Here is a 13,656-nt window from a genome sequence, read left to right on the forward strand (position 1 = left end):
CTCAGGTCAGAGGGCAGGCGGGACCGGGGAGGGGCGGCCGCGGAGGAGGGGCCGGGCGGAGGGCGGCGCCCGCGGGACGCGGAGCCCCACGGCCCGGAGGGTTCTGGAGCTGCCTGAGGCCCTGGGCAACTTCCTGGGGGAACTAGGGCAGCCGGGGAGCTTCCCAGAAGTTTCCAAGAGTGGGAGGCCGGAGTCCGCTGCCGGCGGCGCCCCGCATCCCGAGCGCTTCTGGGACGGGACGGGCTCTCGAAACCCCCGGGCGCCGCGATCGGCAACCCGAGGGGCCGCGCGGGGAAGGCTCGGGGCGGCGCGCGGGCGGGCGGGGCGCGGGGTCGGGGGCGCGGGCCGCGCTCGGTTACCGGGCGGCGCGGGTGGAGCGGGCGCACAGGCGGCGGCGGGTGACTAAGTGTCGCCCCGCCCACCCCGCCGTCGCCACCTGCGGTCACGTGCGGCCGGGGGCGGGGCCGGAAGCTGATTCACCCCCACCCTCGATGGAGACAGACCTCGGGCGGGTGTGCGTCTGTCTCCTCCTCTGCCACCAGCCTCGGGTGCCCGGATTCTAAAATGACCGAAGTCTTAAGATTTTCTGGAACTTTGCAGCCCAGAATGGGACAGTGTTCTTCCTGAGGACACACAGCGAGCCAACAGCCTCACACCTCTCCCCAGCCTGTTGGTCACCGCCCTACCTGCGCCCGGTTTCCAGGTGGGATAGGAGGAAGTCGCTGTAGATGCTCAACTGTCCAGTCGTGGAAGTAGAGTTGGGGGACTGGGCTGGGAGCTGTTAAGGCCGGGGTAGGGCAGGTCTGATCCAACCTCAGGAGCCTTCACAGAGCCCGGTGTAGACAGAGCAGGTACCCAGTTTCAGTCTGAGTCCTGCTCCCTGCTGGGAGGGCCCCCCACGCAGGGCTGGTCCTGCATGATGAGCAGTGCCCCACCTGAACCCCGGGGCGGGCAGGGCCAGAGAGGGTAGCTGTGGGCTGGGGTCAGGCCCAGCTCTCTGCCCTACATCCCTGGGGCTTGGGCCCCTGGTTATCATGGTGTGCAGGAACCACATCTGAAAGCAGGCTGCCAGGGTGGGGACAGCAAGGCCCATTAAACCTGGCCCAACAACAGCCCCCACCCCGTCAGGTGCCACAGCCAGTCAGCCAGGCACCTGGCTCAGCCCTTCCCTCCCGTCCCCCCGCCCCTGCCCTGGATGGGGCTCCCATGTACTCTGCTGGGTTTGGGGCCTGAGAGTACTGCTCTGTGCTGATGAGGCTGGGGACATGTCTAGGCCTGGGCCAGCCAGTCCCCCTCTCCCAGGACCCTCACCACCATCCATCTTCCGGTCAAGCCGTCACACTAGGGTCCGCTCCCCTGAGCAGTGACCGCTGTCTCCTAGCCTGAACACCCCTATGGTCCCCATCGCTGACCCCTCAAGTCCAGCACCTCGTTCTGGCCCCACAGGGGGCTTCCTGGGCACAGCCCCACACATCCCTGCACACACACCTGCATCCTCCCCACCCCACCTGGGAGGAAGGCCGGGGAGGCAGTCCCGTGGCACGCACTGCCCTAGGAGTCCTGAAGCCTAATTTATACCCTCGGTCACTGGGGGAAGCACCAGACTCTCCCTGGGCTGCAGCTTCTCCTGCAGTTCTTACCTCTGCACAGAGGCCCTGGGGCTCAGAAACAGAGTCCTGGCTCTCAGGGATGAAGGGCCTCCAGCCTTCCAGTTACCTGCCCATAATTATAGATTCACAGGAAGCTGTTAGAAAAGCAACAGAGAGCTTGCGTGCACCCTACACGCGCCGTTTCCCCTGGGGTGTCATCTCCCATAACCGTGGTGTGATAGTGCCCCAGGCAGAAAGCCGCCGCTGTGCACGCAGAACTTGTTCAGATTTCACCAATTTGTGTGTGTGTGTGTGTAGATTTGTGTAACCTCCGTCACAGTCAAGATGCAGACCTGTCCATCTTTACAGCTAAACCCACACGTCCATCCCTGACCCTGACAACCATGAACCCCTTCTCTGCTGATTCGTCAGCTCGGTGTGTATCCGTAACTTGTCCCTTTCTGTCGCTGACCAGTACTCCATAGTACTCCATAGTACTCTAGTCTCTGTGTCTGTGAGATCCACATCTTTAGCTTCCACACAAAAGGATATCATACAGTATTTATCTTTCTCTGCCTGACTTATTTCACACAGCATAACACCCTCAAGCTCCATTCACATTGTTGCAAATGGCAGGATGTCTTTATTTCTCATGGCTGAATAACATTTTCTTCATATGTATAGATGTCACATCTTCCTTATCCGTTCATCATTAAGTGTTGAGGGACACTTAGGTTCCTATTTCCACATCTGGGCTTTTGTGAACAATGCTGCAATGAACATGGGAATGCAGGTGTCTCATCGACATGGTGATTTCAATCCCTTACGAGATGCAACCTAGATGCGGGGTTGCTGGATCACATGGCAGTTCTAGTCATAATTTTTAAAGGACCCTCCAGACTGTTTCCATGGTGGTTGCAGCGATTTACATTCCCACCGGCAGTGCAAAGCTTCCCTTTTCTCTGCGTCCTCTCCAACTCTTGTCATCTCTTGTATTTTTGGTAACGGTCATTCCAGCAGGTGTGAGGTGATAGCTCACTGTGGTTTTAATTTGCATTTCCCCGATGATTAGCGATGTTGTACAGGAACTTTTCATGTACCTGTTGGCCATTTGTATGTTTCCTTTGGAAAGATGTCTGTTCAGTTCCTCTGCCCATCTTTAAATCAGATTTTGGGGGGTCTGTTTATGGGGTTTTGTTTCTGCTATTGAGTTGTAGGAGTATTTTACATGTTTGGGATATTAACCACTTACCAGATGCACAGTTTGCAAGTGCTTCCCCCATTCCGCAGGCTGCCTCTTCCTCGTGATGGCTGTGTCCTTTGCTGTGCAGAAGCGTTTCAGTTTGATGGAGCCCCACTTCTTTTTTGTGTTTTGGGGGTTGTTATTGTTTTTGTTTTTTGCTTTATTTTGTCTTTGCTTTTGGTGTCAAATCCAAAAAGTCATCGCCAAGACTCTTGTCAAGAAGCTCACCACCGCTGTTTTCTTCTGGTAGTTTACAGCTTCTGGTCATTGTTCAGATCTTTCAGCCGCTTTGAGTTGGTTTTGTGACCTGTGAGATGGGGTCCGGTTGCATCCTTTTGCACGTGGCTGTCCATTCTCCCGACTGCATTTATTGAAGAGGCTGTCCTTGCGCCACTGTACATCCTTGCCTCCTTTGTCATAGATCAGTTGACCATTGGTTTATTTCTAGGCTTTCCGTTCTGTTCCTTTGATCCGTGTGTCTGTTTTTGTGTGACTAGCTCACAACTCTGATTACTGTAGCTTCGTGATTTGGTTTGGAATCAGGAAATGTGATGCGTCCAGCTTTGTTTTTCTTTCTTAAGATTCCTTCGGCTACTTAGGGTCTTTTATGGTTCAATGCAAATACTTCAGTACGTTTATTTTTCTATTTCTGGCAAAATATCATTGGAATTTTGAGAGGGGTTGCACTGAATCTGTGGATCACTTTGGAAGACGTGGGGGGCAGGGAGAGAGGCGTCCCTCAGGCTTAAGGTGTGGGCCTGGCTGGGCGGGGTTGCTGACGTAATGGCGGCCCCGCAGGACCCGCGACACTGGCAAAGCCAAGTGCCCCTTGCCCAGTCCCCTGGCCTCCTTGGCCTCCCTGGCCTGGGGCCGCTCCCTCCTGAGTTGGCACATACGGGAACTTTGTTTAAGTGGCAACACCTCTGATGCTGTCACAAAGGAGAGGTTTCTCTTTCTTGCTGTTCAGCACAAACACTCAGGTAGATGGGCCAGCGGTGCCCAGAGGCAGTGCCCTATCCCAGGAGCCTGGAATGGGCTGAAATAGGTGTAATAAACTCTGCCAGAATCTCCTGACTCGGGCTTTTTGAGCCATTATGTGGCTGTGACTCCTCACCTGTTCCTCCCAGGAGGGCTGGGTCCTCCCCAAGTGTCAGAGCCAGCCAGTCCAAGCCCAGAACCTGTCAGGAGGGGCCGGTCACCTGCCCTCTGAATGCTGGCCCCCAGTGGCACCCGGAGTCCTGCCACAGGACTCCTGGCTCTGTCCTGGGTCTGACTGTGTGTCCTAGGCAAGTTATGCCCTTTCTGGTCCTGAGTTCTCTCATCTCCACTACTGGTGAATGGAGGGTAGTAGGGTGGGACAGCTGGATCAAGCAGTGCCTGAACTCCTTCACTGCATTTTGTAGGCTCCTTTCTCCCTTTCCCCCTCTCCTTCTGTGCCTTTCCCCTTCCTCCCAACCATTCACTCGTTGACTCACTCATTCATTCACAACTGTTCACAGAGTATCTCTGAGCCCAGCCCTGAGCTGGGTGATACGTGGGAGAGGAGATGATTCAAAGCCAGGGTCTACCCTTGGGGAGCTCCCAGTCTGGTGGGGGAGGTAAACTATGCAAACAGACCATTGTGATTCAACCCTGGGCTGTAGGAGCCCTGGGGAGGAAGCTTTTCTGCGTTGGGGGTGGGGGAGTTGTGGAAGGCCTCAAAGGACAAGCCCTCTGTGAGGGGCCATGACAAGGGAGTAAACAAGGGTAGGGACGAAGCCCCAAGAGGCAAAGGCACACAGGCATCGACACGCTGGGTGTGTGTGAGAACACGCAAGCAGGCCTGGGCGGCTGGCCCTGGTGCTGGGATGGGAGGGCTTAGGGTCAGTCCTCAGGGGCCCCGAATGCCCTGGGAAGGATTGTTTTCCAGGAAGCCGTGGGCTCCGGGTTGGGTGGGGACGGGGTTCCTGGGAAGTAAGTGGTATGAGCAAAGCTGTGATTTAAGAGGATAGAGGGGGCTGGGGGGAGGCAGCGAGGAGCTGGTGCCCCGGTGGGAGCAGGAGGAGACAGAGCCACAGCGAAGCCTTGGGCTGGGGGTGGGGGGAGGGAAGAGGGAGGCCCGGGAGCTGAGGGGCAGAGGTCCTGGAAGCCTGGGGCTCAGGAGAGGCTGGACCGGAGACGGGGATGCGGGGTCCGGGGTGGGGGGGGGTGACACCCTGGCCCAGAGGAGGGGATCTGAGACCCTCCCTAGAGGGTCAGGCACCTAAGGAGGGACATTCACCCAGGAGTGCCCTGAGTCACAGAAACGTGGACGCCTGCCCCGTGGGAGCTTCCCCCCCAGACGGGCCCCTGTGCCCAGGTGGCCGCGTTCCCGCCCCCGGTCTCCGCCTGCTGGTCCGGCGGCTCCTGCTCCTCACCTTTCCCCGGAATCTCCATCTCCTGTTTGCTTGCTCTGCTCTTTCCTCCGTGGGCTCGGCTGAAAATCCGGGCATCGGGGCCAGAAGTGTTTCAGGAGTATTTCCTGGAGGAAGCAGAACACTCGGGGTCGATGCTCCATGACCTGCACAGGCTGGTGGGCGGGCAGAGGCGCACCGCCGGCTGCCGTGGGCGGTGAAGGAGCAGCGTCCCACGGGCCCCTTTCCGCCGGCCCCCCGCCCCAAGCAGCTGGCTGGGGAGACTGGCCATGATGTCCTGAGGCCCAGGACATCATGGGTTCCTGTCCACGCTCCCGCTGCTGGGGAGCTTCCACAGCAAAGCCGAGTCCCCATCTCTCCGGCCCTTGTCGTCGGAGGGGAGGGGACCCCGGGAGAGGGGGTGGGTTACTTCAGATGGAGGTGACTTCTGAGCAGGCCCAGGGAAGGCCTGGGAGAGCCGGGAGCCTGGCTGATGGAGCGGAGAGACTCCCTTCATGGTTTTATTTCGAGTCCCCCGGGAGCTGCTGGAGACAGCTAAGGTCCAGGCAGGGAAGGGTTCTGTCTCCAGCCTCCATCTGGGGAGAGTGGCCTGGGGGCAGGAGGTCGAGGGAGGGAGACGGGCTCAGACAGTGGACTGATGCTCACCTGGGCAGGGCCGCACTTCAGAGGAGCCCCCGGCCTGGTGTGGAGACGGGGAGATGGTGTCGTGACATGGACAACAGGCAGAGGTGTTCTCAGAGCCCAGTCCCATCCTGGACACCCTGGGCTGGGAGGCTGAGCCCAGGACCAAGCAGCAGAGGTGGGAGGTGGTGAGCGAGGGTCTGGTCTCGCCCCCCTAGGTGTCCACAGCTGTCAAGAGGGGCGGTAGGCGGTGGGTGTGGGACACTGGACATCCCTCTCACGCAGATGATGTGGGCTGTGTGGTGCCGTCCGAGTGCCTGCGGGCCTGCGGGGCCGAGATCGGCTGCTCCAACATCGCCTACCCCAAGCTGGTCATGGAGCTAATGCCCACAGGTGAGGCTCCGGCCGGGTCCAGGAGGGGCCAGCGGGGTGAGGGGCCCTGGGGCTGTGGAGGCCACTCTGGACGCAGTGTGACATCCAGGTGGGACGTTCTGCGGGCAAGGGAAGAGAGAAAAGTAATAATAGAAAGGGGACGGCACCCAGTGTGAGGGCTTCGCGTGGGATTAACTCGCGTCCTCCTCTCGAGAACCAAAGCTGCTGTTGGCAGCATCCCCACTTGAGAGAGGGCAGAGAGGAGACCCAGGGTGGCCTGGCCAAGGTCACGTGGCCAGTGAGCTGCAAAGCTGGGCCCTGAACCCTGGGATCTGCCTCCAGGCTGGTCCTCACCTGCAATGCCCCGACCCTGGAGAAAGGCCTCCACTTCTCCCCTTTCAGGCCCCCTGGGCACCAGGCCCTTCTGCAAACTGCTCCTTATTTAGGGCTGTGAGGTAGGGGTTTTAGCTGCATTTTACAGATGGGGAAACTGAGGCACAGAGAGGAAGATGACTTGTCCACAGCTTGTAGCTTGCGGCTGAGACACAGGCCCCAGTCTCTCTGGCCCCAAGCCCACCGCTTACTGTACCAGGTCCCCCATGAGCCCCGGCCCCCACCATGAGACTGCAGCTTCTGCCTCCCCCCGAGACCCTGAGGGCCAACTGAGAACATGGGAGGTATGCAGGCAGGAGCCACGTGGCCAGGGGTGTGGTCCAACCTAAACAAAAAGAGGAGCTTCCTGGCCCCGCCCTGTCCCTCCCTCCCTCCCTCCCGGAGCTGACCAGGCTCTGCCACTTGCTGGCCGAGATATCTGGGGCAAGTCACTTCTCCGCTTTCGTGTCCTCATTTGTAAATTGGAGGTAATGACTCACCCCTCATTGTTTTCCCTGGGATTAAAGTCAGTGACCTGGGGACCCTGCCTGACACGAGGCTTGGCCACACTGTGGGTCCCCCCTCGGGGCCTCCCTTCCCCTTCTGTTCTAGGGGATCACTCAGCCCCCAGGGCTGACAGCCGGCCCTTGTTGGGCCGTCACCCCTCTCCAGGCCTTGAGCTCCCCGTCTGAGAAATGGAATAAGGCCCCAGTTAACCCAGCTCCCTGAGCAGGAGAAGGTTGGAGAAATGTTTGGGGGGAAAACCATGATTCAATTCAATTTCCTCCGGGCCCCATCCCCATCAGCCTAACAAGTGAACAGAGAGGGCCGTGGGATGCCTGGGGGTCACACTGCAGGTCAGACACAGAACCAGGGCCAGGCAACCAAAGGCCCCTGTCACACCGAGCCCTCCGGGGAAGTGGCTTATCCTTGGGCGGGGGTGTGTGTGTGGAGGAGCTGCGGTGCGGTGGAGGACAGACAGGGAATCTGCAGAGGTGGAGGAGGTGCTTGAAGAAAAAGCACGAAAGGCCTTGGAGACAGACTCAGGCCAAAACCCAGAGAGGGGAAGCGACCAGCCTGAAGCCGCACAGCACTGAGTCCTCCGCACCCTCAGCCCCTCTCAAGCCCCATGACCCGCAGAAGGCTTTGCACAGCAGAGCTTCACCCACCTCAGGGGGGCCCCTCGCTCGATTCAGCCAATGGCCAGGTGGATTTTTCTCACCCCTCTGGGAACCACATCTCTTCTTCCTCAGAACCAGCAAGAAAGGGGAGGCCCTGTGCCTGCCGGGGCGGCCACACTCAGGAAGTATCAGGACAACCCAGACCCTGGGCCTCTGCGCCCTGCCCAGGGCATGGCCTCCAGGCTGAGGTCCCTCCTTCCCCACTGCCCCGCCCCACCCCTGAGTTCTTCCTCCAGCCTGCTGTGCGACCCTGGGCAACTCTCTTCCCCTCTCTGAGCTTCCATCCTCCTCATCTGTCAAATGAAGTCTGGGTGAGAAGGTGCTCTGTCAGATGGGAGCTCAGCAGAAACGAGAAGCTGAGAACAGCTCCAGCAGCAGGAGAGACGATGACACCCAAGACCCTGGTGGCCAGCAGGCCACCCCACAGTTGTCCCCAGCTGTGGCGTCGCGGTCTCTCTCCCAGCACCTCAAACACCCTCAGCCTCCTGCCTCCTGGCCCTCTGCTCGCAAGGACTTGTGAGTGGCTGAAGCCGACTGGGGGGCCTCAGACAGCGGGCCCAGCCAGAGGGCTCGCGGGGGCCAGGGTGGGGCCCAGGCAGGTTCACAGCGGCCCCTGTCCCCGCCCCAGGTCTACGGGGCCTGATGATCGCCGTGATGATGGCCGCACTCATGTCGTCGCTGACCTCCATCTTCAACAGCAGCAGTGCCCTCTTCACCATGGACATCTGGAGGCGGCTGCGGCCCCAGGCCGGCGAACGGGAGCTGCTGCTGGTGGGGCGGTATGTGCCGGGGGAGGGGCCGCACCACCAGAGATGGGCTTTGAGGGGTGCATAGGAGTTTGCCAGTTGGAGAAAGGACTTCGCCAGCAAGGGGAGGGGAGAAGAGCCTAGAGCACCCTGCCCACGCTGCCATCCACGTCACTCTCTTGGCCACCCCGTTATGGCCATAACCCTCGCCTTGGATGCATCTCTTACTCTGAGCAGAGTCTCTGAGGGAATTTCTGCCAGGGAGAGCCCCCCTTCCCTGACCATCCAAAGATTTCTCTGTCTTCCCCAAATCTGAGCCCCTAGCCCACGATGGTTCCCAGCTGCCACAGAGAGGGCTGGGAGCCCATACTCAGGGGTGGCCACACTTGGGCCAGAGCTGTCCCTCTGGCCCCCATGCCCCTGGCCCCACTGAGCTTCTGCCCATTTCCTCCTAGCCCTCCTTGTCCCCTCCTCATTATCTCAATGGCTCACCCGATCTTTCTAGACTCTGCTCAAGTGCCCCTCCTCCATGCAGCCCTCTCTGATACCCCCTCCCCTTGAAGCCTCCGACAGGGACTGTTGCCCAATTGCCCCCACAGCACATGTGGCCCTTGTAGGTCCAACTGGTGTCCCGATCCCCCTCCCCACGGGGGCAGGCAGGGTCTGTGCTGGCCCAGCCCCCCATCCCCAAGTACTCGGGAGTCCTTTCGGGGTAAGCTCAGCAGTGAATGATGAGGGGTTGGTACCTCCAGGTATGGGCATATGTGTCTGTACGGGCCCTCTCGGGCTCCACCCCACCTGTCTCCCTCCGAGCCATGAGGCCCCGACTCTGCCGGTCCAGGTGCCCGGCCCTCTGGTGCTGGGCTCTGCCAACAGTGCCCTCTCTGGCCGGGAGCCTGTGGCACCCATCCTCAGGGTGGGGTCTAGTCGTCCTAGTGACGCAAAACAGCTGGGCCCTGTCGGGACACGCCAGACGGCAGGTGTGAGCTCACGTGCAGGATCCCAGAACAGGAGGCTCTCCCTCAGCACCTGGACCACCTCTCCCAGCCAGCAGCTTCCCCACCTGTCCGGCCGGCCCCTCCCTGAGCCCTTCCATGCTCTGGCTTCTTGGGAACTGGGATCCAGACGATGCCCTGCTGCCCTGGGTGTGCCTTGGCCCCGGCCTGGACCCTGGCAGCCTCAGTGCCCCCTTGGTAGCTCCCTGTCCCTGCCTGCTACTTCCTGGCCTCCTACTCCCAGCTGAAGCCCGAGTCCTGAGCTGGTCTCCCCTCTGTGTGCGCTCGTCCCCCACATGGTGCCCTTGACCCACCTTGTCCCCTGCCTGTCAGCCCAGGCCGCCCCTTCCTGCCCTGGGCATGCCGCTGTGTGATGCCGGCCCAGCTGCACACCCTCTCTGGGCCTAGTTCTCTCCGCGGCCAGTCCAGTCGAGGGGAGAGGGCCCAATGCTGGGCGTCAAGCCAGGGTTCAGCCCTACTACCCCTCCCTCTTGAAGCACTGGGACACCCCCAACACCTCCAGCCTCCTTCTGCCTAAAACAGCACCGTTCAAGCTTTGTTTCTAGCTGTGTGGGGTCTGGGATCTCTGGAGCCTCAATCAAAGGAGAGGTGGGCCTCACCGAGAGGGGGCACCCGGACGCCTGGGGAGAAGGCCGCCATGGGGATGCTGGGGACCCCACCAGTCCCCTCAGGTTGCGGAGGCCAGAGGAGTGGTCACGGGCCTGGGGGCATGACAGCCTCACACCAGGGGCTCCGATCTTTGCCAGTCCCCAGCCCCGCTCCCCTGTCCTCCCCGCACCCCCTACGTCTACCCTTCTCTGTTATTCAGTCCCCTAGTGCCGGGCCTCCCTGGAACCCTGCATCGAGCTGGGCCATAGAGGAGACCCAGGGAGAACTCAGAGCCCCCGCCCTTGAGGGGCTCTCCTGTGACCACGCTGCAGCCCTGGGGCCTTGGAGGGGGCCGGTGACCCTGAGGGCAGAGAGTGGGGTGAGATGGGGAAGGCATCTGAAAGACCTCCTGGAGGAGGAGGGCCTTGAGCTGAGCCTTGGAACATGGGGCGGGGCTGTTGCTAGGGGAGGAGCTGAGAAGGGCACTCCAGGCAGAAGGAGCAGCCTCTGGGGTGGGGGTCCCTCTGCAGCCTGGTGGCAGCTGAGTCAGAGGAGAGCGGCAAGGCCAGGGCCCCACTTCAGGCCTGGCTGGGGGTGCTGAGCCTGTGTCAGACGAGGTGCCTGTGCGCAAGGAGGGCGGGGCGGAGCCTGCCGGTGCCTTTGAAGAGGGCAGCGCCCGGCTGCCTGCCGGCGGAGGGCTAATTAGCCTTAATCAAGGGGGCGCCTCCTTCCTCCACCCTCCCCCGCAGGCCTGGAGGGAAGGAAGGGAGGCAGGTGGGCAGGAAGCAGCCCCACCCCAGCTGCGCACGTGGCCTCTGTCACTCCTGCCATCCTGTCTAGGGTTCCAGGGGGGTTCACCCATTACCCACCTGAGGGGTTAGGGCTGCCCAGCTGACGCAGGACGTGGGTGAGGGGTGCTCAGCCAGGGAGGAGCATATAAGACACCTCGCCCCAGCGCCTGGTCCCACACCCCTTCAAGGCTGCAGGGTTCCCTCCTCCTGGAAGCCCTCCTGGATTGGTGCTTCCTCTGGCTCCCTCAGGGTGACAGGGTCATCTGTTTTCTTTGCTCGATTCTGGTGCTGGCCCGCTCATCACCAAGTCTGGGCCCGTAGAGCAGCGCCCTGCTCTCAGTGGGCTCCTCCTGGTGCTTTGTTTGTGCAGCGCGGCCCTGCTGTGGAGGGGCCCACGCCCAGCGGGAGGCAGGCAGGAGCTGGCAGGAGGAACCAATGCAGGGTAGGGAGGGGAAGGGGCATCACAGCTGAGACCGGGTCCTCTGCCAAACCCAGAGCACTGGGCTCCAAACCTTGCACTCGGGACAGAGGTCACCCTGTCCACTGCCAAGGGCTGGAGGGGGCGGAGGATGTGCCAGCTGGAGGTCACAGCTCCTGCGGCGGCCCTCCAGGGTTGGAGGACCAGCCAGGAGGCCAGTGTGGCCAGAATGTGAGGGCAGTGGGTCGTTCCCGCAGTCATTGAGACCTACCGCGTATCAGGAGACGCAGCTGTGAGCTAAGGCAGGGAGACTGCTGCCTGCCCGGGGCTGCCAGCCCAGAGTGGGAGTGGGCAGTGCCCTGAAGACAAAGGGAGACCACTGGGTCGGAGGCCTCTCTGAGACCCCAGGGATGAGAACAGGCAGACAGGCTGAGTTGGGGGCGGTTCCTCAGGCAGCAGGGAGCCAAGAAAGGGACTGGAGCAAGCAGAACTGGCCTTGTCCTTGGAGGAGTGGGCCAGGGGCCCGGGGGAGGCTGGAGGGGGCAGCAGGGGACAGATGGAAAGCAAGCCTGAGTGGCCAGGGTGGGTAGGGGGCGGTGGGGGAGGGCTAGGAGGGGTCTGGAGGGACGGCTGCCCACTGCCGCCACAGGCTGGTCATCATAGTGCTGGTCGGCGTGAGCGTGGCCTGGATCCCCGTCCTGCAGGGCTCCAACAGCGGGCAGCTCTTCATCTACATGCAGTCAGTGACCAGCTCCCTGGCCCCGCCGGTGACCGCCATTTTCGTCCTGGGCATCTTCTGGCGGCGGGCCAACGAGCAGGTGGGTGGGAGGGGGAGAGCTGGGGTGGGGGTCAGGAAGTGGGGTCGGGCCTGGGTCACATCTGCTTCTGAGGCCCCAGCTGCCCTGCCTCCGCCTCCCCAGGGGGCCTTCTGGGGCCTGATGGCGGGGCTGGCGGCGGGTGCCGCGAGGCTGGTCCTGGAGTTCCTGCACCCGGCCCTGCCCTGCGGCCGCCCTGACACACGTCCCGCCATCCTGGGCAGCATCCACTACCTGCACTTTGCCATCGCCCTCTTTGTGCTCAGTGCGGCCGTGGTGGTGGCCGGGAGCCTGCTGACGCCACCCCCCCAGAGCGTTCAGGTGAGCTGCCTGGACCCTGACCCTGACCCTCTCTGACTCAAGAACTTTCTAGCTCCTGACTTGTAACCCTGTCTGGCCCTGGGCCCCGGCCCTTTTTGAACTCAGCTGCCCTCTTTGCCCACTGACTCCTGATCCCCTCTGGGCCCCTCCCCATCCTATCCCCCACCCCACCCCTATCCGTTCCTTGCAGATCGAGAACCTTACCTGGTGGACCCTGGCTCAGGACCTGCCCTCAGGAGCCAAAACAGGTGTGTGTGTGGCCCTAGGCCGAGGCAGGGACGCCAGGCGTGGCCCTGTGGCCCTCACCAAGCCCTCCCCTTCCACCCGCTCCAGGTGACGGCCAGGCAGCGCAGAAACACGCTTTCTGGGCCCGGGTCTGTGGCGTCAACGCCATCCTCCTCGTGTGTGTCAACATCTTCCTCTACGCCTACTTCGCCTGACGCTGCCCCCCGTCCCCACCGAGGACGCTAAGGCCCAGAGAAGGGAGGTGCCCCCGCGGCCACACAGCGGGTCAGTGCCCAGCGACCGGGCGAGCCAGCCAAGCAGGAGCCCTGAAAAATCAGGGAGGAAATGGGAAAAAAGAATGCGTGATACTTCAAAAATAGTAGTTGTAATTGAAAAGAAAAATGAGATTTCTGATGAACATCCTGTGCTCCTTCGCTGTTGTCATTTTGAGGTTGCGGGCCCAGGTCAGGAGCAGCGCCGTCTGTCAGAGCCCAAGGCTCGAGGAGCTCAGGCTGGCCCTGGGTAGAGGGAGAGCCCCCCAGCAGCCCCTCCAGGGCTCCTCCCTGGCCCCGCCTGCTCCCAGATGCTGGGAGCCTTCTGTGTCTCCCTCTCTGTTCAACCTCCTCCACTCAAAGCCCTTTCCAAGCCCCCTCTGTCTGCCTGTGTCCCAAGGCCCCCGGGAACCTGCTTAGAACCCCTGCTGGTGGCACCTTCCTCGTGGACACCTGCCTTTCCTCAAGCCGGGCCCCACCTTGGCTGCCCACCCCGTTCTGGACCTGGGAGCCCAGGTCTGGCCCCAGCTTCCCACCTGGCCCAAAGTCCCCCCTGTAGCTCCCTAGGGCCCGGTCTGGGCAGAACCTGGGCCCAAACAAATATAAGCAGGGTGGCTGCGTCTCGCAGGCGGCTACTTGTCCATCCCGCGGGGCCAGCGGGAAGGGAGCAGCTGCCTCTGTTTCTCTCCCCTC

General features: G+C 61.5%; 1 protein-coding gene across 4 annotated transcripts in view; it reads left to right on the top strand.

The window, feature by feature from the left end:
* SLC5A10 (solute carrier family 5 member 10) overlaps positions 1 to 13,109 on the top strand; it is a 49,441-nt gene extending 36,332 nt beyond the window's left edge. For 2 of the 4 annotated variants that reach the window (XM_074342002.1, XM_074342003.1), the window contains exons 10-16: positions 6,132 to 6,239; positions 8,078 to 8,287; positions 8,400 to 8,550; positions 11,980 to 12,148; positions 12,251 to 12,466; positions 12,657 to 12,714; positions 12,800 to 13,109. In XM_074342002.1, coding sequence (XP_074198103.1) covers positions 6,132 to 6,239; positions 8,078 to 8,287; positions 8,400 to 8,550; positions 11,980 to 12,148; positions 12,251 to 12,466; positions 12,657 to 12,714; positions 12,800 to 12,906 — 1,019 coding nt within the window. In that variant the 3' untranslated portion in view covers positions 12,907 to 13,109. Of the gene's footprint in view, positions 1 to 6,131; positions 6,240 to 8,077; positions 8,288 to 8,399; positions 8,551 to 11,979; positions 12,149 to 12,250; positions 12,467 to 12,656; positions 12,715 to 12,799 lie in introns of those variants that run through there. The other 2 variants (XM_074342004.1, XR_012499335.1) reach the window with 2 other exon arrangements.
* Positions 13,110 to 13,656: the final 547 nt, after the last annotated feature.

The sequence above is a fragment of the Camelus bactrianus genome, chromosome 16 (genome assembly GCF_048773025.1).
Source record: "Camelus bactrianus isolate YW-2024 breed Bactrian camel chromosome 16, ASM4877302v1, whole genome shotgun sequence".
NCBI lineage: Eukaryota > Metazoa > Chordata > Mammalia > Artiodactyla > Camelidae > Camelus > Camelus bactrianus.